The sequence below is a fragment of the Oryctolagus cuniculus genome, chromosome 7 (genome assembly GCF_051225735.1).
Source record: "Oryctolagus cuniculus isolate XC-2025 breed Fujian yellow rabbit chromosome 7, ASM5122573v1, whole genome shotgun sequence".
Classification (NCBI taxonomy): Eukaryota; Metazoa; Chordata; class Mammalia; order Lagomorpha; family Leporidae; genus Oryctolagus; species Oryctolagus cuniculus.
This window is the reverse complement of record NC_142873.1, coordinates 106,533,716-106,560,897: the sequence shown is the minus strand read 5'-3', so window position 1 is coordinate 106,560,897 and position 27,182 is coordinate 106,533,716. Positions and strand designations below refer to the sequence as shown.

General features: G+C 42.6%; 1 protein-coding gene across 8 annotated transcripts in view; it reads left to right on the top strand.

Moving 5' to 3' along the window:
- SGIP1 (SH3GL interacting endocytic adaptor 1) overlaps nucleotides 1-27,182 on the top strand; it is a 229,971-nt gene that overhangs the window by 86,783 nt on the left and 116,006 nt on the right. For all 8 annotated transcript variants that reach the window (XM_089337275.1, XM_089337274.1, XM_089337270.1 and 5 more), the window contains one exon: nucleotides 22,342-22,405. In XM_089337275.1, the coding sequence (XP_089193401.1) occupies nucleotides 22,342-22,405 (64 nt within the window). The remainder of the gene's footprint in view (nucleotides 1-22,341; nucleotides 22,406-27,182) is intronic.

The following is a 27,182-nucleotide window of genomic DNA, read 5'->3' as shown; positions in this document are numbered from 1 at the left end:
CAGGATACATCTTAAATTTATATCTTAAAAGAATTAAGGGAGGCCGGCACTGCGGCTCACTAGGCTAATCCTCTGCCTGCAGCGCCGGCACCCTGGGTTCTAGTCCCGGTTGCTCCTCTTCCAGTCCAGCTCTCTGCTGTGGCCCGGGAGTGCAGTGGAGGATGGCCCAAGTCCTTGGGCCCTGCACCTGCATGGGAGACCAGGAGGAAGCACCTGGCTTCTGGCTTCGGATCGGCGCAGCACACTGGCCCCAACGCGCTGGCCGTAGCAGCCATTTGGGGGGTGAACCAACGGAAGGAAGACCTTTCTCTCTGTCTCTCTCTCTCTCTCACTGTCTAACTCTGCCTGTCAAAAAAAAAAAAAAAAAAAAAAGTGTAGGGCATTTCTTCCTCCCTTCGTGCAACTATTTTCATTTGGAAATGCTCCAAATTTCATTTCTAAATTTCTCAGACATAGATAATTTCAAGATAGAGAAATCATAGTGTTAGAGCCTAGACTTAAAAAAAAAATAAAAGTATTTTATCATCAGAAACAGTGGCTGAATGATGCCTAACCAGCAACATTTGATTTAAGGGCAATTATGAGACACATCTGAGGGCCTAGCACTGTAATTAGCACATAGTAGGAACTTTGTCTGTTTTCCCCTTCATCATCCTTGCTAATGACCAAGCTCTTTAGTTGTGCTTCTGGGTTTGGGTTTTTTTTTTTTTTTTTTTTTTTCTTATCCTGCTCATATTTAGACTTGAAAGCTGCAGATCCAGTGTAGCATCTTGGCTATTTGTAACAGAAACAGATGGATGCCTCAGCCAGCTGGAGGAAAAATAGGGAGACTGAACGAGGGAGACATGATGGAGGGCCTGGCTGATTTGACTATAATTTAGAGCATCCATCACCATGAGACCAGAGGCAGATACTATGGATTCTAAGCCTGCCTCAGGCTCTGATTCCTTTCAAGGTGTTAAGTAACTCATTTAGTATCTGACAAATATTCACCATAATGATCAGCATAGCTGGGTGTCTCCATCAAGATCATTTATCATGTACTATACTGTTGTTACACATTAATGCAAAGATATTGCATTCCGAGAGTGTAAGAGACTTCATTTGGGGTTCATGGATACATTTGGGCAGGCTAGAAGCTCCCAGAAATAGCACACACAAGTTGGTTGATAGATGTGTATGCCAATATTTTATAACGAGAGGATCCACACCTTTTATTAGATTCTCAATAGAGTCTGTGACCAAGATTAAGAATCATTGCTACAGAGTGAAAGACCTTATCCATTACAGCTAGAGATCATCTCTTGAGTATGTTTTTCCTGGAATCCCAAAACATAACACTAATTGAAACAGGATTGGAGCCATGTATTGTTTCTGTTAAGTGTGATCTGTTGTAATAGGCTTTTTTTTTTTAATTTATGTATTGGGGCCGGCTCTGTGGCATAGCCGGTGGGGCCGCCATCTGCAGTGCCAGCATCCCATATGGGCAATGGTTTGGGTCCTGGCTGCTCCGCTTCTGATCCAACTCTCTGCTATGGCCTGGGAGGGCAGTAGAGGATGGCCCAAGTCCTTTGGGCCCCCGCACCCACATGGGAGACCCGGGAAGCTCCTGGCTCCTGGCTTCGGATTGGCGCACCTCCAGCCATTGGGGCCAATTGGGGAGTGAACCAGCAGATATAGGACTTCTCTCTCTCTCTGCCTCTCCTTCTCTGTGTAACTCTGAATTATTTATTTGAAAGTCAGAGTTACAGAAAGGCAGAGAAAGAGAGAAGTTGTCCAATAAAATTATTTATTTATTATTTGAAAGTCAGAGTTACACACAGAGAGAAGGAGAGACAGAGAAACAGAGAGAGGTCTTCCATTGGCTGGTTCACTCCCCATTTTGCCTCAAAGCTGGAGCTGTGCCGATCTGAAGCCAGGAGCCAGAAGTTTCTTCTGGGTCTCCTACGCAGGTACAGGGTCCTAAGGACTTGGGACATCTTCTACTGCTTTCCCAGGGCATAGCAGAGAACTGGATCAGAAGTGGAGCAGCCAGGACATGAACTGGCACCTATATGGGATGCCAGCACTGCATGTGGCAGCTTTACCCGCTATGCCACAGCGCCAGGTCCTTTACTGCCTTTTTTATATTACATAATTTAAACAGACTTTCCATAATTATTCCTTTTTAAATTTTTATTTGTTTTAATTTTTTTTGAAAGAGAGAGAAAGACGAAGACAGAGATCTTTGATGCACTGGTTCCCTCCCCTCAAATGCCACTAATTGGCAAGGCTGGGACAGGCTGAAGCCAGGAACCTGGAACTCAGTCCGGTTCTCCCATGTGGTTGGCAGGGACTTGAATACTTGAATCATCACCAGCTGCCTCTCAGGGTGTGCACTAGCAGGAATCTTGAATCAGAAGCAGAGTTGAGGCTCAAACCCAGGCGCTGGATATGATGTGTGGCAGTACCCAAAGCAGCATCTTAATTGCTGTGCCAAACATCTATGTCCTTCTTAATTGTTGATGAAGCATTCTGGAGTCTATAATACTCTTCCCCAATCTTGAGCTTTCCTATATTCAGAAATGAAATGCTGTCTGTTTATCCCCAGTGACAGGCTCTTTGAGAATGTGGAACCAAGGCTTGGAATATAACGTGCACAGTGTTTAGGCTACCCATATGCATTGCTTATCAATAAAACGTGCTAAATGCTGGCGAGTGCCCTCAAGCGGACCTGAAACAGTAAGCCAGCTTCAGACATGGCCCACTGCTCAGAGCAGGCTGAGTGACACTGGGCATACCATAGAGGTCCAAGGGTTTTGCTGGAAATTAATGCCTGATTCAAGAAGCTGAAGTCACAGTCTCTAAAGTAAAAACCAGCAGTTCAGAGACAGAAACAGTACATCCTGTGCCCTTTGCCCTCTGCTTATGTGGCTGCATCAATTCAATAATAGGTAGAGCTGAAAGGCCTAACATGAGGCCCCTTCCCGCCTCCTTCCCTGGACCCCCCAACACTGCCACCACTACCAGAAGACACCTGTCACAAAGACGCCTGACCTCTTTAATTCCTTAAGAGGTGAAAAACAACCTAAAAGGTTAGCACTTATTGGCAAAGAAAATTCTTAATTCCCACCTGCTGGACTCTGACAGCTCCTGCTACTGCATTTGATTTTCCTCTTAAGTTGAAATTCGTTCTTTATAATCATGCTAGCAAGAGATCAGAGCAGACCAGAGACAACAGTTACAGTAGAGCAGAGTGTGCTAGGGCTTCTAGAATAGGGCACTGGCAAGCTCGTGGGGAAGTTCAAGTCCATGGTCAGAGCACTGTGTACACCCCAGGCCTTCTCTTTAGCCACCCATCATCCCTCAGGGCACATATAAACTTGGCTTCCGAAGAGCCCAAGTGTGCACCTGCCTTGTAACCTATTATCCATGCCGTGGTGATGAATCTGAGAGATCTTCCCCACGTGTAAATCAGGGGTGATCATACCCACCTCATTGTGGTGCTGTGAGTTTTAATGCGATAATGAGTGAAAAGCACGTGCAGGTATTTAAAAAATGCTAACTGCTCTCATTCCACAGAATCCAGTTTCCCGAGTTATATACCTCTAAAACTTCTTTTTTTTTTTTGGACAGGCAGAGTTATACAGTGAGAGAGAGAGAGAGACAGAGAGAATAAAACTTCATCTTTAATAGCATTTCTAAAGTGTAAAGTACATACACTTGGCCTTCAAAATCCACAGATTCTGCATCTGTGGATTAAACCAATTGCCGATTGAAAATATTTTCTAAAAGTAATGACAATGATAAAAATACTGTAAATTTAAAAATACAGCATAACAACTACTTACGAGACATTTGTATTTCATTAGCTATTATAAATAATCTGGAGATGATTTAAAGTATATGAAAGGGTATGCACAATTTATATGAAAATAGTATGTCATTTTTAAGGGACTTGAGCATATGTGGCTCTTGTTATCTTCAGGTGACCCTGGAACCAATCTCCCAAAGGAACAACTATATATATATATATATATATATATATACACACACACACACACATATATACATTTATATATACACACATACCTATATATACATGTAATACATATATACACATGTACATATATATTCTTATATTTCTTGGGCAAAGACCATCCAACATAATCTAACGTTTTCTTTAGTAGTGAAAAGTAGCACTTTAATAACCATCTAGGCCAGCACCATGACTCACTAGGCTAATCCTCCACCTAGCGGCGCAGGCACACTGGGTTCTAGTCCCGGTCGGAGCACCAGATTCTGTCCCGGTTGCCCCTCTTCCAGGCCAGCTCTCTGCTGTGGCCCGGGAGTGCAGTGGAGGATGGCCCAAGTGCTTGGGCCCTGCACCCCATGGGAGACCAGGAGAAGTACCTGGCTCCTGCCATCGGATCAGCGTGGTGCGCCAGCCGCAGCAGCCATTGCAGGGTGAACCAACGGCAAAGGAAGACCTTTCTCTCTGTCTCTCTCTCTCTCACTGTCCACTCTGCCTGTCAAAAAAATAAATAAATAAATAAATAAAAATAACCATCTAAAATGATTTTCAAAGAGCTTTGTATGCTTGTCCCTGCTAGAGCAGCCATGAGTGCCCTGTGCCCTAATTCAGCAGAGCCCTCGGCACTGTTGGTAGAAGCTGGGCTGGTGGCCCGGAGAGGAGAGCTCTCTGTATGAAGCGTGTGAGGTGTCCCTTCCGCTCCGGCAGCTGCCATGGCTGCCCGTGGTTCGCTGCGCCTCTTGCATGCATTCTAATTTGTTGCTGCCCTTCCATTCTGGAAAAGGAGATCGCTCTGGACAGATCAGCTGTGTCGTTAAAACAAGGAGCAGGCGCTGAGTGACAGTCTGTGGGTCGCCTCTGTGTTCTTTACACAGATGTTAGTATGTGGACTTGTCACACCTTATTTTCCTTTTCTTTCTACTTCCTCATTTACTTTGCTGTATTTTCGGATTATTGGCTTTATTTGTGATAGCATGTATTTCTTTCTTTTTTTTTTTTTTAATTGAGAGACAGAGAGAGAGGGACAGACAGACAGATAGGGATCGCTCATCAGCTGGCTCACTCCCCAAACAACTTCAAGAGCCAGGGCTGGGCTAGGAGGAAGTTGGGAGCCAGGAACTGCAACAACAAGTGAGATCAGCAAGTAAGTGTTTAGTGGAGCTTCTTTCATCAATGAAAGAAAAAGTCTTTAAAGAGCTCCCAGGTTGGTCATTTGTACCCTGCAAGGATGGAGAAGGTCATGTTTTATAGTTAAGCTCTTGGTAGTTTGAAACCCTCTCTGCAAGGCAGTTCATGTGGAACCTGCTTTGCTAATGGGGCACAGATTGACTGAGAAGTGGAACCCAGCTTCAGGCAGCGTCATGTCTAATAGGACGAAGCTGCAATATGAGGAAAAGCTGAGTAAGTTCCATAAGGAAGTGATGTTTACGAGAATCCGAGGGAAAATGTCCCATTCTGAAGGCCAACTTCCCAGAGGTGTGCAGCAACATCTGTCAGTTTGAGAATGCACAGGTTTGCATGGTCATGGTTTGAAGAGCAAGATAGGGTGGGCCAAACATAGGGCAAAATGTGCAAACCTGTTGAGATGATGGCGAGGATTTGTATTGGGTTGCAGAGTACAGGCTTTAAAGAGTTATAAGTAGGCAGGCATTTGGCCCTCTTGGGATGTCCGCATGGCATATTGGGGTAGCTGGGTTCAGGTGCTGTTTCTGCTCACAGTTCGAGCTTCCTGCTAAGGCACAGCCTAGGAGGCAGGAGGTGATGGCTCAGCGCTTAGATTCCTACCACCCCCACGGGAGACCCAGCTTGAGTTCTGGGGTCCTGGCTTTGGCCTGTCCCAACCTCGGCTGTTGTGGGAGCTGGGGAGTAAACCTGTGGACAGACATCTCCCTGGCTCTCTGCCTTTCAAATAAATGAAAATAAGTTGCTTTTTAAAGGTATAAATCTACATGAAAGTAGAATTAAGCCAAGACACTCTGGCACTCTGGGGGGGGGGGGACCTAAATGAAAGATCTCCACGAGTGAGATCCCAGTGGAAAGAATGGGTCATCAAAGAAGGAGGTACCTTTCTCTGAAGGGAGGAAGGAGAGAACTTCCACTTAGACCATGGCCTTGTCTAAAAATGATCAGAGTCAGTGAACTCAGGGGGCTTCCATAGCCTTGGCAGCTCATGACAAGAGCCTAGGGTGATTACTGAGGCCATAAACAAGAGTGTCAGTTTGTTAAGTCAACAACAGGAGTCACTGTGCACTTACTCCTCATGTAGGATCTTTGTCCTTAGTGTGCTGTACATTGAGATTTAATGCTATAACTAGTACTCAAACAGTATTTTTCACTTTATGTTTCTGTGCGGGAGCAAACTGTTGAAATCTTTACTTAATGTATGCTAAACTGATCTTCTGTATATAAAGAGAATCAAAAATGAATCTTGATATGAATGGAAGGGGAGAGGGAGTGGATAAGGGGAGGGTTGTGGGGTGGAGGGACGTTATGGGGAGGAAGCCATTGTAATCAATATTCTGTACTTTGGAAATTTATATTCATTAAATAAAAGTTAAAAAAATTAAAAAAAATAAAAATAAAATAATAAGAAAACAAAGTGTTGTAGGGACAGATCAAATGGGAGAATACGGTAGACCAGGTTCTCAAATGCCACACCAACTAGTAAGTGCTGTTTTCTGGTGACTGTGGAGCATAGTGAATTCTACTGAAATCATTAAGATGGGCTCTACTTACACCAAAGGACAGAGGTGAACAGTGTGCGTGCATGTGCTTAGCTGGTTGTCAATTTGAAAAAAAAAGAGGGGACTGGTACTAGCTTCCTATTTTAAAGGACATTGGGGGAGAAATACGTGAGCCAGCCTCAGAAGGATGTTAGCAGACTGCTGAATGAAGCACCCAGTTTCTCGTGTAAATGTGACTGTTCCATGAAGAACAGAGTCCCATTGTAAAAGGACTCAAAATTAGCTTAATTCAGATTCCCCACTTGGATCTTGGCGTTTCTACAGACCCTATTTTTAATGACATTTCCTTCTGGTTTTGTTGTTGTTGTTCTTATAAAAATCACCTTTTACTTCCCTTTGGCCCATGAGGTCATAGTATTATAAATTGAGAAGTCCATTTAGAGTAATTAATGAAAATTTAATCAAAATGTGGAGCCAAATTTCAGCTCAGAAGGTATTAGCATCCCTGGAAATGTGGTCCAGATTGTTGGGGGCGATGCTATTCAGCCAAACAGGAGTTTTTCATGCTGTTCAAGGCATTCAGAAAGTAATGAGGTGCATTTACCACAGAGGGAGAGAAAAAAACTACTCAGAAAACCTGAAACTGCTCGGTCCTAGAGTACTACAGAAGTCAGTTTGCATTTTCTCTCTCCAGACATGCATAGAGACGGATGTATCTATATCTGATATTTTATTTGTTTGTTGATCGCATTCATATGCCCTGCCTATTTAATGAAGCAATAAAGCGTACTTGGCTCAAGTCAAAGCATGAAGGCTCAAGTCCAGGCTCCTCTGTAGTTTTCTGCAAGGCTGTGGGCCTGTCTCTTCAGTCTCCCTGGACTTGCATTTTGCTCTGCTGTTGCAAAACCAGATGTTGCTCTCTCCCTTGATGTTCTTTAACTTTTGATCTGCTCTGTCATATCACTTCCTTTTTCTAGCCCTTTAACGAAAGTTGATTAAAAGTCCCCTTCTAAGAAAAAGACTTTGCTTACATTGTGATTTTAGTCAGGGGAAAAGATTTTTACCTTTTTTTTTTTTTTGTTAAAACCTCTGAAGTCGGCTTCAACCATCACCTTTAGGAGAAAAAAGGTAACCTAGTAAACTCTAGTATAGACTTTATTTTAAATTCCAACAATTTTAAGGATGTACCCTGCAGTCAGTTTTATATTTAGAGTCAATTTCTAAAAAAAGACTCATTGTGGGGCCAGCACTGTGGCACAGTTAAGTGGCCACATTGCCACTGGCAATGCTGACATCCCATATTAGAGCACCAGTTCATGTCCCAACTGCTTTGCTTCCAATACAGCTTCCTGATAGTATACCATGGGAAGGCAGCAGATGATGGCCAATGACTTGGTCCCCTGCCACCCATGTGCTGGACCTAGAAGGAGCTCCTGGCTCCTGGCTTTGGTCTGGCCCAACCCTGGCTGTTGCAGCCATTTGGGGAGTGAACTTGTCTTCCTCTCTCTTCTTCTCTGTCTCTATCTTTCAAATAAATAAATCTTTATTAAACAGGAAATATTGATTCTGGTAAGTCATTGAGGTGCTAAACTTCAGAGTGTGTGATTTATTTAGTCTACATAACCAGTTGATGAAATCAGATCCATTTTATGAAAATGAACACTGAGGCTGAACAAAGTGTAAGTGTCCAGCCTCAGTGTTCATTTTCAAAAAAATGGATCTGAATACAATGCCAGACTCATATCCTGCCCATACTGGAGGATTCCTGAAGAGAGCACTGATTAGTGATAGAAAAAAAAAAAACGCCATTCTGAGCTTACCAAGTAATACAAGGACCTAGAATCAGAGAATCATTGGTAGAACAACAAATGTGAATTGAAAAGTTTGAAATATGAGCTCTCTAAGTAAAGAAAAGAAACAATAATATCACCATTCACTATAAGGAGATTCTGAGAGGGTGGCTTTTGTAATCCAAATGTCTACAATGCGCTGATTTTCCAAAAGACTTGACTTGGGGAAGGACTCAGGTTCAGTAGGTATTTGTTGCAACTTGATCAAGTCGTGTTATTGCACAGGAAGAATTTCATGATGGTGACTTTGTTACCTATTGGGATTTATAGTCAAAGGGTCGATGGAGGACAGGTAGATAAACACATGGATGATAATTGTTATTATAAATGTTGCAAACAAGATCAATGCACACCCATTCCAGAGATCTGTGGGACCTCTCAAAAGAGCTTAAAGCTAAATTGTATATTCAGGTCTCTTTCAAACCTTGTATTTCTGTGTGTGTGTGTCTGGTACTTAATCTTCTTCTTAAAAACTAAATCCATGCTTATATATCTTTAACTTTTTCAATAATTTCCACTCTTTTTAGTAGCAGACTTCATGGATCCTTACTAAATAAGTTGGCTAATAGCCTGTGGTGGTTTGAATGGGCAGTGCTGTATACATCTCCTTTCCCTTGTCTATCACTCTGCCTTCATGTAGTGGGTTAGAATTAGGCCAGAGGAAGTCTGAGGAGGTTTCGTTCCAGCAATATCTTCCAATTGACCTTTGAAGCATTGAATGGTACCTGTAGTGACAATTTACATATTTTATGAAGGAATTTGCTTCTTCCTCTCTAGATGAGAGACCAAAAGCCAAGGGAATATGAAAATTTGTTATTGTCTAGTTTACTTTCTGTTGGATTTGTTGTTGAAAATGGAGGGTTGTTTTTTTTTTATAAGATTTGGTGAATTACAATTCAATTGGATTTTTCTGTTTGTGCCTGAAAAATCAGATTCTGTTTGAGCACTAACTTCAGTGCTGTCTACATGTCAATGTCAGCCTGCAGAGGGATTGGAGAGACTCAATGGACAGATGGGGGAGAGAGCATGATGGGGAGGGGAGAGAGAAAGGCAGGTTCTCTTACAAATCAAGATTCTAATGGAACAAGTCCAATTAATTTCTCTAAGACTGAAAGTGCTGCTCCACAAGCAAGACCTGTGGGTCTCCACACTAAGCTAGGAGCAGAGACCTCATAATTCTAAATGTTGTGCCTGTTAACCAAGTAGAAGTAGCACTGGCTTGCAGATCACACTGAGACAATCAACTGACTAATTAAATTTATAATATACTTAACACACAGAAATAACTTTATTAATGCCCCATTTTTATGCTAAATAATAAAGTTGCATTCATTGCTGTGAATCTTTTAATCCACACTTACATCTTATGATAGATGTTAATCAATTGCATTTGAAAACCAAGTTTTGTTTTGTATATTTTTTTGTTTTTTGTTTTTAATTTATTTGACAGATAGAGTTAGACAGTAAGAGAGACAGAGAGAAAGGTCTTCCTTCCATTGGTTCACCCCCCAAATGGCTGCTATGGCTAGAGCTACGCTGATCCCAAGCCAGGAGCCAGGCGCTTCTTCCTGGTCTCCCATGCGGGTGCAGGGGCCCAAGCACTTCGGCCATCCTCCACTGCCCTCCTGGGCCACAGCAGAGAGCTGGACTGGAAGAGGAGCAACCGGGACTAGAACCTGGCGCCATAGGTGGAGGATTAACCAAGTGAGCCATGGCGCCAGCCCCTTTTTTGTATTTTTGCTGTAACTAAGCAAAGCTTAAATTTCGGAAATTTGATTATTTTCAACTTTGTCATATTTTGTTCCTAAAGGATTAGAGATAAGAGTCTGATCTAAGTGTTGTAATCAAGTTTTATTTGTTATATAATCAGCAAAAAAAAGTTGATTTCTCGTTCTACAACTTCATGGAATAACTACAAGAAAATCAATATTATAAGAAAAAAAGAAAAATCTGCATAAAGTGATGTGTATTTCTGATGTTACACAGAATTTCTACTCTCCTTTAAACTTTACAAAAACCTTTATGATAAATAGCTGAGAAAACTAAGGCTCAGAAGAATTAAGCAACTCACCCTAGGACGTGACAGAGATTTGAAACCAAATCTCTCCAGGCTTCACACCTGCATTTTCTTTACAACTCTGCCTGCTTCCTGTGAGTCTTGCTACTGAAATTACTGCTTAATAGAGATTATTTACCTTAAAATTATTTCTAATTTTACTCAACCCCATTGTTCCAAGTCTTATGGTGGCAAACCTAGTCCATGATGATCTTGTTTGACATTTTGTTCCACGTCACCAACAGCTAAAATATTTGTTTTATTTTATTTTATTATTTTTTTTGACAGGCAGAGTGGATAGTGAGAGAGAGAGACAGAGAAAAAGGTCTTCCTTTTTGCCATTGGTTCACCCTCCAATGGCCGCCACGGCCGGCACGCTGCGGCCGGCACACCGCGCTGATCCGAAGGCAGGAGCCAGGTGCTTCTCCTGGTCTCCCATGGGGTGCAGGGCCCAAGCACTTGGGCCATCCTCCACTGCACTCCCTGGCCACAGCAGAGAGCTGGCCTGGAAGAGGGGCAACTGGGACAGAATCTGGCGCCCCGACCGGGACAAGAACCCGGTGTGCCGGCGCCTCTAGGTGGAGGATTAGCCTAGTGAGCCACGGCGCTGGCCTAAAATATTTGTTTTATTTTTAAGAGCATTAGTTTTAATTTTTTAATTCCTTGGAGAACTTAATTGCCTTTTACAAATCTCCCTTTTGGTGTCTCAACAGGAATCAGATCTGCACTTTCAGATGCCATATCCATATCAGACTCTGGCAATCCACTGCTAATGGAGTGCGTCATTAAGATCTTCCCCCAACAGCCTCAGCTCAGAATTTTGGTGTGCCATTTTCTAAGGGGGCTTTGTGCTATGTACGAAGACTACCTGATGTGGGGAGCAACTCAGACTAGACTGTTACTCGAATTAAGACTTATTCTATGCATCTGCTCTCCCACAATATGGCGCTGAGAAGGGAGTAAACAGCTTCTACACAGCTGCCTCCAGTTCAACCAATAAACTGTAGGACCTGCTCCTGATTGGAGGAGAGCAGTGTACTCGGCGTGTGGGTAGCAGAGTTGGGATTGGTGGAAGAGGACTATATAGGAGGAGAGAGACGGCATGGTGGTGTGGGTTGGTTGGAGAGTGTGTTGGAGAGTTCGCGGGGAAGTTCGTTGCTTCGTTCTTTCTCATTTCTCTCTACTCATTCTTGCTTTGGGAGTTCGCTGTTTGCTTATTCTTACTTTACTATAGAAAAGACTTGTAAAAAAGGGGAAGAACAAGCGTCTGGTCCGGTGCGGCTCCTCCGCGTGCGGAGGAGCAGCAAATGGTGCCGTGACTCGGATAAGAAACCTAGGAGGGAAGAAACGGGAAGAAGTGGGAAAATACCGGAGAGAGAGACTAGCAAAGAGCCTAGGGAAAAGCTGGACGGAAAAGGTGCCGGAAGAAGCTATCAAAAGCCTAGGCATAGACTCGGATACGGACTGTGGGAAAGAAGTTAGGATTGGACGTTAGGATTGAAAGCAAAAGTGAAAGCTGGGAGAAATCTCTAAGGTTGAAAGCGAAAGTGAAAGCTAGAAGAAACTTAGACTCAGATACGGACTGTGGGGAGAAGCCAGGAGAAATGAGAGGGGAATATTGTTGGAAGAAAAGTTAGGAAACATACCGGGTAGAGAAAAATGTTAGGGAGGATGAAGCCACGGGGGCAGGCTGAGGCGGAGACGTAAGCCAGGTTGGAATTCTTCAAGTCAGCCTGGGAAGCAAAAGGCGAAAAGCTAAAACCAGAGGCGGAGACGCGTGAGCTAGGTTGGAATCCGTCAGATTAGCCCGGGGAGCAAAAGACGGGAAGCCAAACTGAAAGGCGCAGACGTGAGCTAGGTTGATTTCGCCAGGTTAGCCCGGGGAACTTAGACTGAATACCGGTGGCGGAAACGTGAGCTAGGCTGTGTGATTCGCGGAAGCCGCTGCACGCAGAGAGAGCGCACGGGGCACGAACGGGGAGAGCGCAAGAGGCGCAAGTAGAGAGAACATGGGGCTGGCGCGCTAAGGCCATGGTGTGGGCGCAAAGGGCGCAGAGACCACGGAGCGCGCAGAGCCGGGAAGCCGCCGTGGGGCAAGGCGCCGAGAAGCAGCCTCGGGGCGGGCGCCAGGAAGCCGCGGGGATAAGAGAAACAGAAGTTTAGAAGTAAAATGAGAGAAATAGGAATGCTGGCAGATAGAAGTAAAATAGGAGAAATAGGAATGCCCAGAGATAGAGAAAAATAAGGCCTCCCCACAACACGGCAATGAGAAGGCTTGGATTCGGTCTGCCTGATTAGTAAGGCGATAACCACCTGCGGGCAGCTCGACGAGTATGAGCTGCAGGTCACCGAAGATAGGCAGGTTATCAACACCAATAAGTCTCCGCACAATACGGCAAAGAGAAGGCTTGGATTCGGTTTGCCTGATTGCTAGGGCTTGTAAGCACCTGCAGGCAGTTCTAGCAGAGCAGAGCATGCGCTGTAGGGCACCGAACACAAGAACGCATCAGCGCCTAAAATCCTCCTCAAAACATGGTGAAGAGAGGACCCAGATTCGGTTTGCCTGATTGGTAGGGCTTGTAAGCACCTGTGGGCAACTCTAGCAAGCAGAGCAGAGTGTGTGCCACGGGGCACCGAAGACAGGCGCGTATCAACGCCAAAAAATAAAAAGAAAGGGGGAATTGTGGGGAGCAACTCAGACTAGACTGTTACTTGAATTAAGACTTATTCTATGCATCTGCTCTCCCACAATATGGCGCTGAGAAGGGAGTAAACAGCTTCTACACAGCTGCCTCCAGTTCAACCAATAAACTGTAGGACCTGCTCCTGATTGGAGGAGAGCAGCGTACTCGGCGTGTGGGTAGCAGAGTTGGGATTGGTGGAAGAGGACTATAAAGGAGGAGAGAGACAACATGCACCAGGAACATCTAAGGGGAACACCTGTGCAGCCCCCAAGAGAGCCGGCCGGCGGTGTGCCGCTCCCCCGCGGAAGTGGGGAAAGTGGCAGGGGGAACCGCCCTTCCACGGAGGTGGAAGGGTCGGTAGCCAACCCGGGAAGAACCAGCAGCAAACCCGGGGAGGGCCGAGCAGACAAAAGAACAGCGCAGGGTCCTGTGTCGTTCCTCCACGAAGACGGGGAGCGACATAATGGTGCCGTGACTCGGATAGGAAGCCTAGGCAGGGTTTAGTGTCGTTCCTCCACGAAGAGGGGGAGCGACAACCTGAGTTTTCTTTGAGTCACTTGAAAATTAACACAAAGCATTTAGACACCAAAGAGCATATGCGTAACAACTCTCAACTATTAATTTTGGTTAAAGTCACAAATAGATACAGCAGCCAATAAACACTGAAGGAATGACTGCCATGCAGCAGGTACTGCTAGACACTGAATTAAAGTTTGTTTTTTTTTTTTTTTTTTCTGGCACTCACCTTTAGTAAGTATTTCATACTTCCTAAGCAGTAGTCTAAGCACAGGAAATCATAAATACCTTAACAAATTCATCATAGGGACTGGCCTCCATCTTAACTAAAACATAAAACTTTACATAAAACCATCTTATTACAAAGAATAGGAGTGCCTAGATTTAAAATGTAGAGGAAAAGTTATACGCAAAGCCCCTCAATCTTTCCTGACAGAAATACAGTGGCCATCATAATGAATAGGTATTGCCAGTCTAGAGTTGCTGTCAATATGTGGCATTATGCCCAGGGCAATTAAATTTGCCTGTTTTTTATTACTGAGGCCAAATGTTTGGCCTGAGTTCCTGTAGAAAATAAGTAATTCCATTACATGTGATTCACCTTTGAGTGACCCTCCTAGCTAATGAAGATTCAAGCCAAAAATTTACATTTGTTACAGAAATAATCCATTTAGCAAACATTTACTGGACGTCCTTATGTCTACTGGGCAGTATACAAACATCTCAAATGCTCAATATAGTCTCTGTGTTTAAGAAATGTATAGCATAGTTCATCTACAAATGCTTTTCCATTTAAAAAGAATCACTACTTTGGTTTTTGTTTTTTTGTTTTTTTATTATTATTTTTTATTATTTTTTTAATTAGAAGATGAATTTATTGAATAATGAATTGTGTTGACTAACAAGAAAATATTCCAGAAAACAGAGGAGCCTTTGAACTGTGGCCTACCAGGTACTACCTGTGGGACTGGCACCAGTCATTTCTCATGCACCTTGATAAATAATCAATACAAGAATAGCTGTCACCATGACCAAGCCATTTTGGTTAAAGAGATTCCTGACAAATCTGCAGAAATATCCCAAGTACTTGATAAATTGTACCTATTCGTTTCTATTGGTGGGAAGTTTTTAGGGTGAAACTGAATTTTCAGTGTACCATGGTGCACCTTCTCCAACTAAAGATGCAATGTGGTCATAGCACAGCCCTCCCCCAGGGGCTGCACTCCCTGGCCTCATGCCGGGGCATTCAGGTAGGTCCATCGTGCCATTCAGGCTCCTTCTCCCTCTTTAATATGTCTGTATACATAGACAAGTATCAAGACTGAACGTCAGGAAATGTCAGCAGTTTTTTTTTTTTTTAAAGTTATAACACAAATAATTACGGCATTTTTAAAATTCTTAACCAAATACTGCTTATGTGTGCGCGTGTTCCAGGCTTCGTTCTGGGTCCTACAATAATCATCAGAACCACTCCTGTAGAAGTTGCCTGATTTTGGAGCCAAACAGACCTGGCTCTTTTTTTTTTTTTTTAACTTCTTTGGGGATTTTGGAAGAGGAACTTAACTTTGAGTCTCTTTCTTAATCCATAAAGTAGGGGTTAGTAAAACCTTCTGGGGTTGTTGAAAGGATTGGTTTGCGTAAAGTGCTTGGCACGGTGTGAGGCACATATGAGGGCACTCAGCAAACTGGAGCTGCCTTAGAGAGAGGGAAACTGAGCTTGTCCCTCCAAACCCTACGTCCTGTGGGGAGATGAACTGTTTATGAAAAGCAGCACAGTGCCTCTTAGATTCTCCACCAGTGTTGCTACAAATGACAAATGACAGCCTGCAAGCAGTCAGGCTGGGATATAAACTTTGGATTCCAAAGAGAGCTGTGCACTCTGTTCCCTTCCACCCTACTTTGCTGCTTCTGGTTTGTGGGACAGCCCATTTGCGTGATGCTTAGGGCTGGATTGTGTTCTCCTACGACTTTTGCTCTATGACTCTAAACAGCTGTCACTCCCAACCCTGCTTCTTGTTCCCAAAGCTCCCCTTCTTCCTTCAGAGCTGTAGGTCCCTCCTAGAGCTAGCTCTGTTCCTACCCCTTGTCTTGTCTAAGCTCTGTTCTTGTCTAAGCACAGTGTGGGGAGGGGTGGGAAGCAGGAGGAACAAGCACATCCCACCAGAGGGTATCCTCAGAGGTATCCACCAGAGATACCCTTTCAATCATCTTAAGGCCAGTAAGTTTCCCTGGAGGGAGAGGGTTGGTGGGAGTGTTACCACCACAACAAAGAGCCATCAGAGAAAGCAACAGGTTAGCAGGACTGTGGGGTAAAGAAGGTCAGCAGAGCTCTATGACTTCAAAGGGGCTCTCCCCCAGCCATCCAAGACACAGAAGGCCCTCACCAGCAGCCTGGGTCCCCACCTGCACCCAACCTCAGCGTGAGAACTTGGTGTAGTCTTTGGCTCTTTCCTCAGCTGCACCTGTCCCACGTCTCTTACCATCCCAGTGTCATCAAGAGAACTTGGATAAGTCACTGCTGCCTAAGAGTGTGATAGGAAGGGGCCCCTCCGATATGTGGCCTCTCATCCTTGTTGTCTTACCAGCTCGCAGTGGAATGGTGGAAGTTCAGGTCAAAGAGGGAAAGGAGAGGATACTGGCAGGACCTTCTCCTTGCACTTTTGGGTGCCAGCACCGTGTCTGTGGTTGAGATCAGCAGTGTCCTCTCGGTGACTGGTGCTCCACTCTTGAATCCAGGATGCAAATGCTCCAGGGTTTTCCGTTCCAGGCTCAGCACAGGACTGTCACCTCCACCTGCCCATCTACAGAATCAGTTTTCAAATTCATGGAGAAAACTATTTCATATATATATATATATATATATATATTATATAAAACCCTGTAGCTTCTTTCGAGTATCAGATTTTGGCATTTTACCTACAATTAATATGTCCAAATTTTGTTTTGTAAGTTCATTCTAAATTATTCTATTTTCAATGTAACATTTTTAAAAAGTGGCTCAAATTCAGAATTTACTGTTACTTAATAAATGTTTTTGGCAGAATTGTATTCAGGAGAGGAGAAAATGGATCGTAGTTGTTTTTTCTGTTGTGTGTTTCTCTTTACCTACAGAACTATATGCTCTTAAAGCCAGGAAGTTCTATATTATCTTGGGTCGCTATTTTGTTGTTGCTGTTTTTTAATTAAGGGGGTGGGTGTTGTGGTGCAGCAATTAAATCACAACTTGGGACCCTGCTTCCCACACCAGAGTGCCTGGAAGCAAACCCCACCTCTGCTTCTAATCCAGCTTCCTGCTAATTCACCTGAGATGCTCAGGTGATAGCCGAAGTGCTCAGGTTCCTGTCTTCATGTGGGCAGCCTCAATGGAGTTCCTGGTCCTGGCTTCCGCAGGCATTTAGGGAGTAAACCAGCACATGGAAGATCCCTCTCTCTGTCATTCCACCTTTCAAATAAATAAATAAAATTAATTTAGGGACACTTCGGAGGAAAGGACCAATTAAACAATCATTTTGTTTCAAATTTAAAAAGTTTTATTTTTAAAAAATTAAATAATAAAAGACTTCTAAACTTTTTGACTATAACCTATTATAAAAATGTATTTTATATTACCACTCAGTTTGCAAACATAAGAGTACTTCGAAGAGTTCATGGAAAATTTAAAGTAAAACATAAGCTTATTTTGATGCAAAAATGTTTTGGAACTCATATATAATTTTTTTCAAAATATGCATTTTCCATGAACATTTTGAAGCTTCATCCTGCACAGATTTCAAAATTTTTGTACCTAAATAGATTTATCTTTTAATTCCATTTTCTATGGACTTTTTGAAGTATACTTATACTTACTACAGATTCCACTAAGGTCAACACTGTATTCAACAGGTCATATACACTTATTCTTTTCTATTTTATTTTTGAATGGAGGTTTCAACCTAACCTATTGATTTCGTAAACTCCCTGTGGGACCTGACTTGCACATTGAAAAGCAGATTGAAAAATATGCCTTTCTTTTAATAATACAACTGAGCAAATGATTTTAAAGAATGTTCTATACCTGCAACAATATAGGGAGATGAAAATAACTAAGACACCACATGGATGGGGTTTCAGACTTCATAGAATTTACCATCTCATGGGATTAATGTCATCTTATGAGAAAAGATCAAGGAAGCAAACAATGTAATAAATATATGTTTGTGTTTAATGGCTTTTTAAAAAGTGCTACTTTTTAAAAAAGTTTCAAAATGCATTTGTCTTGTATATTTGATAAGCACAGAACAGGAGAGAGAAAGACAGACAGTCAGACAGATGTAGCAAGCTCCTATCTGCTAGTTCACTACCCAAATCCAACAGTATGGGCAAGGCCAAAACCAAGAGCTGGGAACTCAATCCAGGTCTAACACACAGGTGGCAGGGATCGCATTACTCAATCCATCATCACTGCCCGCTCATAGTCAACTGGAAAAGGGAACAGAGCTGAGACACAAGCCCAGGCACTCAGATGTGGAAAGGTGTCCCAAGTGGTATCTTAACTGTTGAGCCAATGCCTGTCCCTGCAAAGATTTTTGTAAGTATTTGGTAGGTGAAAGAGAAAAGCTGGATGATGGCAAATGAAACCCATGAAGAATGAACTAGCCCCAGGCAGAGGTATAGAAGAATGTAGGACAAAGCCTTGCAGAATCCCAACATGTAGAGAGACGTGGAAGAGGCGGGGCCTCCAGGTTTATTTCTGGAACTGATGGTGTTGAGAACTAACTTCAGCCAATCCTCAGGCTTCATACTTGAGGAAAAAACATGGCCTCCTTTTTCACACATTTGTTAAAAGAGGTTTACCTGAGACAAAGAATGCAGCTAGCACCTAGTCCCTCTGAAGTGGCAGCTAGCACCATTGTAATGATGAAACTTCTTCCCACTTGCTGCTGTTTGCACTTTCACTACCACCAGTTTCTATATCTGCTACTTTGTTTAATTATCCTGTAATATCATGTCTAGGACTGCCCAAATTGAAAAATGCTTTTGAACTTCTTGGAAATCAATCTAATTTTAATCTTTTTATGGTTGTTTTCCAAACTTGGCTAGCTTTTCCCGTAACACTTAAGGAATCTATATTAGGTGGAGAAACAAGAGGTGTGAGGCAACTTCCGGTGTGGCTGATCCAACACTGCAGCTCTGGGTCCGTCCAGGAAAGTGTTTGCAACTCCCCAGCTTGCGAGAGAAGCACTCGAGCTCTGGATTAGCAGAGGAATACAATTCTCTCCCTTTAGATCTTTGTTTTGATATTGGCAAGCGAAGAGTCATTTCAGTTCTCAAAAAACCCCAAACCTTCACCCTTTCACTTTTGGCAAAGATTAAGAAAAAAAAAAAAATGCATGTCCCACACTGGAAAGAATTCTACCAAAGATAATGACTTCAATCTCTCCACAATTTTATGGAGTTAGAGGTAGAAAATCACTAGATATAATGTTTTTTAAAGTTGATCAGATTATTGGATACAGTGTCTTAAGTTTACTGTTCCTATAAGAGTCTTGACCATCATTTCTCTCTCTTGAAGAGTTTATTTGAGCTTTTTTATTAACTCTCTAAAGACCACAGCTCTCCATTCACTTCTATTGTAGTTGATATGATAACATGTAAAATAACGGCAAAGACAGCTGACATTAGTTCTTGTCTCACATGAAAGAAAAATTTCCAGGCAGACAAAGCAGTGAGCAAAGCAAGATTTAATTAAGTCACACCAAGCAGAGGGGGTGCTGCAAGAGAGCAAGACCCCAGAAACCAGTGCAAGTGGAATCTTTTAAGCACAATTTTGGAGAGAAAAACAGAGCAGCAGCTAACAGTCAGAGGATGGGGACAAAGACCATCAAAAGGCTGAATTTGTAACCCTGTCTATCCTGCCTAGCTTGCTCATGTAAAACAAAAGCCATCAGAAATGTGTGATTGATAACTTTTCCCTTCTATTTTCCTGATAACCAAAACTCAGAAGGGTAGAATCACAGCTTCCTTGATATTCTTGTAATAAAACTGGAAACTCAGGAGTGGGCTTGGGCACTTTCACTTTGCTGAAAAGAGCTTTTGGGGAGAAGCAAGCATTTTGCATCCTTGTAAAGAGACTTCCCCTTTCCTCGCTCTGAAGGGGACCTGAACCCACCCAACTGCCTGTTCGTCCGTCTTTCTCCTTGCAGTATGGTGGTTTCTTCTTGGAGCTTCTCAAAGATCTGTAAAACAGGAGTGACTTACATTTTATATCTTCATTTGCTTTAGTCTTTCAGAGATTTTTTATACTTAAACTTCCCAGATATTTCCACTTTTCATAGCAGAAGATGTTTTCCATGTTTTTTCCTATTCAATAATTTGAGTTGCTCTGTAATTTCACGTATTTTATATATTCCTATGTGTGTTCCACATGTAAGTCGATTCCATGTATTGGAAACATGGCTTTCAGTAGAACTGAAGCTACAGATTTGCCTGCCATTTTGTGGAGGTATGTAAATTCTTGCAGTTTTTACAACCTGCTGATTAATTATTCACTGACAGATTAAAACTGAAAAAATCTAACTTGTATTAAAATACGTGATGAGAAATGATGCTGTAGATGGACTCTCTGCCTCCTAACTCCTCATCCAGTGTACTTTTTATTGGAGAATTGACAACTCACAGCATTAATGACTCAGTTCATATTGGCTTTCTCCAAATTTCATGGTCAAAATCAGGGCCAGGTCTGTGGAAAACTACTCTTGCTTGTTTGGCTCCAAATTTACAAAAAAATTACTGGAATTTGTGTGTATGTTCTGATCTACTTGATAGGGTATGCTATCTCTTACCTCATGGGTGGAGTTACAGGAAACAAAGTGCTTGAAAACATCAGATAAAAATAGTTTTGATTTTATAATCCTATAAAACCAGTAGTGAAGTGGTTAACATAGCATTCATGGTGAATTCAAAGATAAATTTGAAATGTAAAGAAAACACTTAAGAAACTTGAAATCTAAGAAAAATTATAGGAAGAAAATGATGATTATGTAACTATGATATTTTATCCCTATAAAAGAATAAAGTAATTATAGATGAAAATAAAGAAAGTTCTTAGCAGGCAAAATTACAAATGAAAAGAGTAAGGTGTTCATAAATATTAGGGGTGGGTAGTTTTAAATGTCAATAAGTTTTCTGACAAACTTCTCATGCAGAGGATAGCAGAGAAAAATTTTGTGTGGGAGGAGTATTTTTTTCCTTTAAACCAACATTGACATTTTAAAGAGCTAAACATCTTAAATGGAATGACTATTAAAATGCAAAATTAGACTGAACAGAGACGGCTTGGAGATTGTATTTGTGTAGCACACTAAGTGGCAGATAATGGATGACTCAGATAAGCTGAGCAGTTTGGGCTGACTCACATGTTTTGGAAGAAGGTGGCATCAAATCACTAATTCTGCCCGCGTTTTCCCCTTTGTTCCACATGGTAATGCCAAACAAATCCAGAAATATCAGTGGCTTTTCTAGCTCCAGGTTTTCAGGAAGACTTTCCAAACTATTAGCAACAAATTTAAGGTTTTGAATACATGGGCCTTTAGTATAGTCGATGCAAACTCCTTAACAGAAGAGTCACAAGCAATGTGCATAAGGAACTATGGAACATATAGGAAATAGGAAACCCAGGGCCTTGTCAGGATAAGAATGGGAGAACCAAGACTGGGCATGGCCCGTCATGATGGAAGAAACAGGTCGTCTTACTCTCCTCTTGCCAGAAGGCCTCTTCCTGGGAGGTATCTGTATGAGGTGAGGGGGACATACAAATAGGGAGCCTTGGCCTCTATCCTATTAGAGGCTCACTGTCTATCAGGGAAACTGTGATAGGAACCAGTAAGTGGTGCTGTTTGATATATCATAATACATATAAAAGCAACATTTGGAAGATGCGCTGAAGAGTCACTGTCCATCACTAGGATCGAGAAGCCCTCATAGAGGAGGGGGAATTTGGCCTAGCCTTGAACATGGATTGAAATTCTAAATCAGGGGTGAGGACCAGGCAAGAAAGAGATCCTGAGTACCAGGGTTTGGGTATGTTCACCTAGTGGTGGATCACCCTGCCTAGCCACAGAGTTGAAGAGGCAGCAAAGGGTGAGATGGGAACATGGGACACGTGGATGCGTCACCTCAGTGCAGCTCTGTTGGGATGGTTCACATGATCTGCATCTTGGTATTATCTCAGACTCAAGAATATATCCAACCTGGAAATGGCTGTTCCTATGAATCTGTGACTTGCCTTCTTGGCAGAGCCCCAGTTTGGGTGATGAATTATTGTACTCTAAGAAAACCTTGCAGTCGTCTCCAGAGTCATACATCATATGTTGCTTGCAGTGCAAAGAACTCACAGTGCCAAGTCCTGGTTCAATATCAGTTGTAAAGTGTAATAATGAATCATACACGCATGCAAACACACATACGTAGACATAGAATCAAAGCTGTGTTGCAACTTTCAATGTATGTTCACTTGGATGCTGTTCATAAATTTCTTTGACCCTTTGCTGTTTTCCCACAGGATTGAAAAAACGTACAAGAAAGGCCTTTGGAATACGGAAGAAAGAAAAGGACACTGATTCTACGTACGTGCTTTAAAAATTTGCCTTCTAAAGCAAACTATTTGCAGAAGCTGTTGTCATTGTCACTTGAATACCGCTGCGGAGTTTCCTTGAGCATCATGTAATTTTCTGCTTCTCTCCCCATTTCTGGATAAACGTGCTGTTCAGCATAAACAGTTCATAGATTTGTAATACAAAAGTGAACTTTTCAATCATATGATTCTACTCTCTGATAGCCACACATCTCAGCAGTTTTGGGGGACAGAGAGTATGACAGAACGTATACTTTTGTGGGAGATGAAAAGCATTCGTTTCCACATCTTGGGTGGCTCCTAGACAACAAAACACTTGCTCAGGGAAATGGGATCTAGCCAGAAACAGAAATGTAGACTAAATAAGATCCCAAAGCTCTTACTAGAGATGGCAAGCAGAATTGTCAATCAACCAACAGAAGTCATAGGAATGACTTGGCTATTTGGGTGTAAAGAAACCAATTCCAGAAACAACCACGAGAATGCTTTTACATGCTTAAATGATCGCGTCTGAGAGAACTGCCTGTGGACACTAATAGATTCTTGAAAATGTCTAATGACATGACAGTTTCATTCCACTTATTTGATCATGTTGCATTTTCCTTCAGAAATATTTGGCTCTGACACAAAAATCTCAGGAGCGTTTTTGAGCCAGGCAGGTAACTTAAAATATATGAATCAGCTGGCCAGAAACTTGGGATTCTACTCATGCCCAGAGTAAGGATAGTACTGCTGCTCAGCCACAGCTGCTTATGAGCAGGTGGAAATGCAGATCTGAGGTGGTTTATTGGGTGAGGCTATTCATAAAGTCTGTGGAAAAAATGGAATTAAGTTTATTGTGGTGTTAGATGAACGAAACCCACTTGTAGGTTTTCCATAATATGCATTTTCCATTGACTTGTTAGAGAGCCCTTATATATCAGAGTGGAGCCTATAAACCCCTGTGTTGACCAGAATCCTTAAAAAATGTAAGAAAATGAGAAAATTAGTTAGCTGTTTTGGCACAGGTGAACATGAAGAAGGCCATGTTTATCTTAACCTTTTCATTGTGTACCTTTTTTGATACACAACTTTCATCTCAAAGTGCTAAGCATGTCCTTGTGCTTCAAGAGCTTATAATTCTTGGAATAAAATATCTCCTATACTAATGGAAAGATCTTTCATAGGAAGACATTTTAATAAATGAGAAAACATGCTCACAATGTCTAGTATGGTACTTGGTATTCACTAAGTGCTCAGTAAAAGCAGTTGCTAGTGCTCTTATTATTGCCAATATAAGTTAATATGTAATAAAGTCCCACAAGCAATTTGAAGTTCATGGGCGTTTGGGAGTGAGGAAGCTCCTATTTGTACTGATGATCAGGGATGCCTCCAGGCAGGAGGATCCTTGAGTTTGGCCTTCAAGGAGATGAGGAGAAGTGTTTTGTGCCAGGGAAAAGCAGATGGGTGGAAAAGTGCTGTAGGCATTCGGGACAAGACAAATGGGCCAGTTTGTGTGGGAGCTGCACAGAAAGGTTATGATGGAAGGCAAAGCTGGAAAAACTGGGGGCCTGGCTCAGGTGCTGGGCTTCCATCCTTAGGCAGTGGTTCCTTGAAGCCTTGTGGGATTTTAAACCAGCGAGCTTGAAGGACTAGGGAGAAATTTATCTTTTTGTCTACATGCCAAATGTTAAGTCTTCAGCTCTTTTGTTCTTAGGTTTTCTTTGTGCCTTCTCTTTTTGGGCATATTTTATGAAAACTGCATTGACTGTAGGTCTGAAGATTTTCTAAAGGACTGAGTTAGGAATCTTTTCCTAAGGATTATACAATTTGCATGGCCATATTTGAAACATTCACCTGCCAGAATGAGGATGGTCCCTGCGTTAGTGTTGGGACGCTCTAGGCTCAGTGCCGCCCACAGCTCGTGGGCTCGGGAATTATACTCTCCTCTGCCATTGGGCCTCAGTGTCGTCATCTGCAGAAATAAAAGTTTACGTTGGATTAGATGGAATCTGATTTTCCCAAAGGACCAGACCCCGTACCTGTCAATCTGTCAGCAACAGCTGGGGACACCTGCATTGCATGTGTTTTGTGGGACACTATTGCATGCCTCTTGGGGAACGCATTAGCAGAAACCAAGTCTGTTTTCCTATGAAGACAATGTCTGCAACAGACTGTACCCTAGAGAGTTCTGGTGTGTGAATAAAGACAGACCAAAAAAGGCTGTCTTCAAAGAAGAAGGTTAGACAACCTCCCCAGGGCAAGCCGAGCTCTTTCACATGTGACCAAAACTCTGCTCTTCTACCCTCATTTCCAAAGCTACGAAAATAAGTGAGTTATTCCTCGTAGCCTTAGGGAGATGCCTGGGAACTCTGTGAGGGACCCCAGGGAGACATTTGTTTACAGAATCCCAAGCTTAATTTCTTATCATGTGAGAGGCCCAGAATACTCACATTATGTCAAGCTAGCTGTAGATTGGCCCATCAGTGATGGTCAAAGAATAAGCTGTGGAGTAGAAGCCTTTGCTTTTCAGGAGCCATCACTCTCTAATTGGATCACATATCATTCTTAGAAAAAAAATCATAAATGCAAAGGGGTTGGGAAAATGCTCTGACAATTTGCTGTCCCTTCAGCTTTGGATGATGCGTATGTTCATCTGAGCTCATTGAAACCTTGTCGATGCAAACCTGTTTCAGAGCTCTTGCAACCAGCTCAGAGTTGCTAAGCAACCAGTTAGGGTAGCTGCCAGGCCAACTTCAGCTGACTGAACCTCATAGCTGGAGGGCGGGGTTAGGACCAGAGCTTCCTGATTTGATCATCACTGGAGTGTCTGCTGGAGAGGAAGAGAGATCGGCTGTGCTAAGTGGCAGGCCCCGTGCAGGATATTTATTGCACTGATATCCTTTTTAATCCTCTCAGTAATTCAATAAAGCTAGAAGTAATATCTCAAATTTAGAGATGAGAGATCAGTGCCAAAAGGAGTTAAGTAACTTGCTGAAGGCCACCCAGAAAATGGGACTTAGAGCCAGGATTCCAGTCCAGAACCGAGTGCCTATACTTGTATCATCCAGAACAAAAAGTGTCAATGGGTACAGTTATAATCCAGACAAACAGAAGAGTAAAACAGAAAAGGCAATGGTTACAAGACGAATTTGAAACTTTAAAAAATGGAAGGTCCAGAGTGGATGATCCGTTTTAAAACAGAAATCAGTAAATAGAATGGAGCTGCCATTAAATAGAAAAAAATCATTTTAAAACAAAATGTAAGGCTTCATAGGAGGGTATTGGGGTAAGAATTTAGAACACATACCCAGGTGTCTGAGCTGCTAAAATCTCTACACTCCCCACGCTAGGGCAGATTATATAGTAATTGTTATTCCAGATTTCATATAATGAGTATTTACTATGGGCTAGGCACTGTTGCAGGCTCTTAAATTAATTCACTGGATCTTCTAATAGCCCCATGGGGTACGTGTTATCATTTGATGCAAGAGGGAACTGAGACACACACAGGGGTGAAGTAACTTGCTCATACTTCTGCATTTAGGAAATCTACATTGGTTAAACCTAAGTAGTCTAGCACGAGACGCAATGCTCTTAGCTGCCGTGTGCACCGTCTCCTTATAAGAAAGCACCAGCCCTATTTCCATCAATAGATAAGATAAGGGATGGGAATAGGGCGCCAATGCTGTTATGCACAATTTCAGTTTTTCTGACTAAAAATTTTGAAAGGGCATTTTGAGAACTGCAGCAGACATGAGATCACATGGCCTCCCCCTAAGATTCTCTCTTGACAGGCCCTTGTACCTGAACCAACTGTGGGCAACACCACAGCTGGGCCCATCTCCAACTCTTCTTCACATCTAAAGCTTGCTGTCCCCAAAGGCATCCCACAAGGATCAGTGCCTCTGAATATTCTACCCGAAACTGATACCACCACCTCTCTTCTCAGTCCTTTAGGAGAGGCTGAAGTCCTGATAAGAAACGCTCCTATTTTTTGTTATAAAGATTTGATTTCCATGAAACTGAGTTGGTCCTCGCCCTCTGTGCTTTCCTGCTAGCCTGTGCTTACTATGGCTGTGGTGGCTCACTGGATGCACTTGCCTGCCTCATTCTGTCTATGATGAGCCAGTTTTCCTTATTAGTTTTATCATTGCCTCGCCAAGTGTCTAGCTCATTATTGACACAGAATGCTCGCTTGATTAACTGTAGGTTTTATCAGCTGAGATTCTCCTCGTCCTCCTATTTTAGTGAAAATTTATTTGAATCACTTCATTCCCATGCCAAAGGAGTGTCCGAAGAAGCCAAGATTTTTGTCAACCCCCAGGGACTTTCAAAATCTGAGTCCTTTCTGCAGCTCCTGTCTTGCTGATGTATCTTTGCATCATGAATTTGCTGTATAAAAAATGAAACACTTAGTGAAGTGTTTTGTAATTGAAGTGGAATATTCTGCTCATTTTAAAGGGGTATTTGTGGGGGAGGGGAATCACATCTTGGAGCCCAGGTAATGCCTCAACAAAGCTCTGCATTTCTCTGTCTCTCTTGCTCTCTCTGCCTCTCTCTCTCTCTCTCTCTCTCTCTCTCTGTGTGTGTGTGTATGTGTGTGTGTGTGTTCTGTCTCTCTGCATCTCTCTCCTCCTCCCCTTTCTCTTGGTCCCACCCTATAAAGAAAAAAAAAATTCCTTACCTGGTGCTACCTCCTCTTTATTCCAAACCCATCAATGTCCTTTAGATACCACAGTCCATCTCAAGCACTTAAGATTTTCTTTCAAACGTAAATCTGGTCCTTT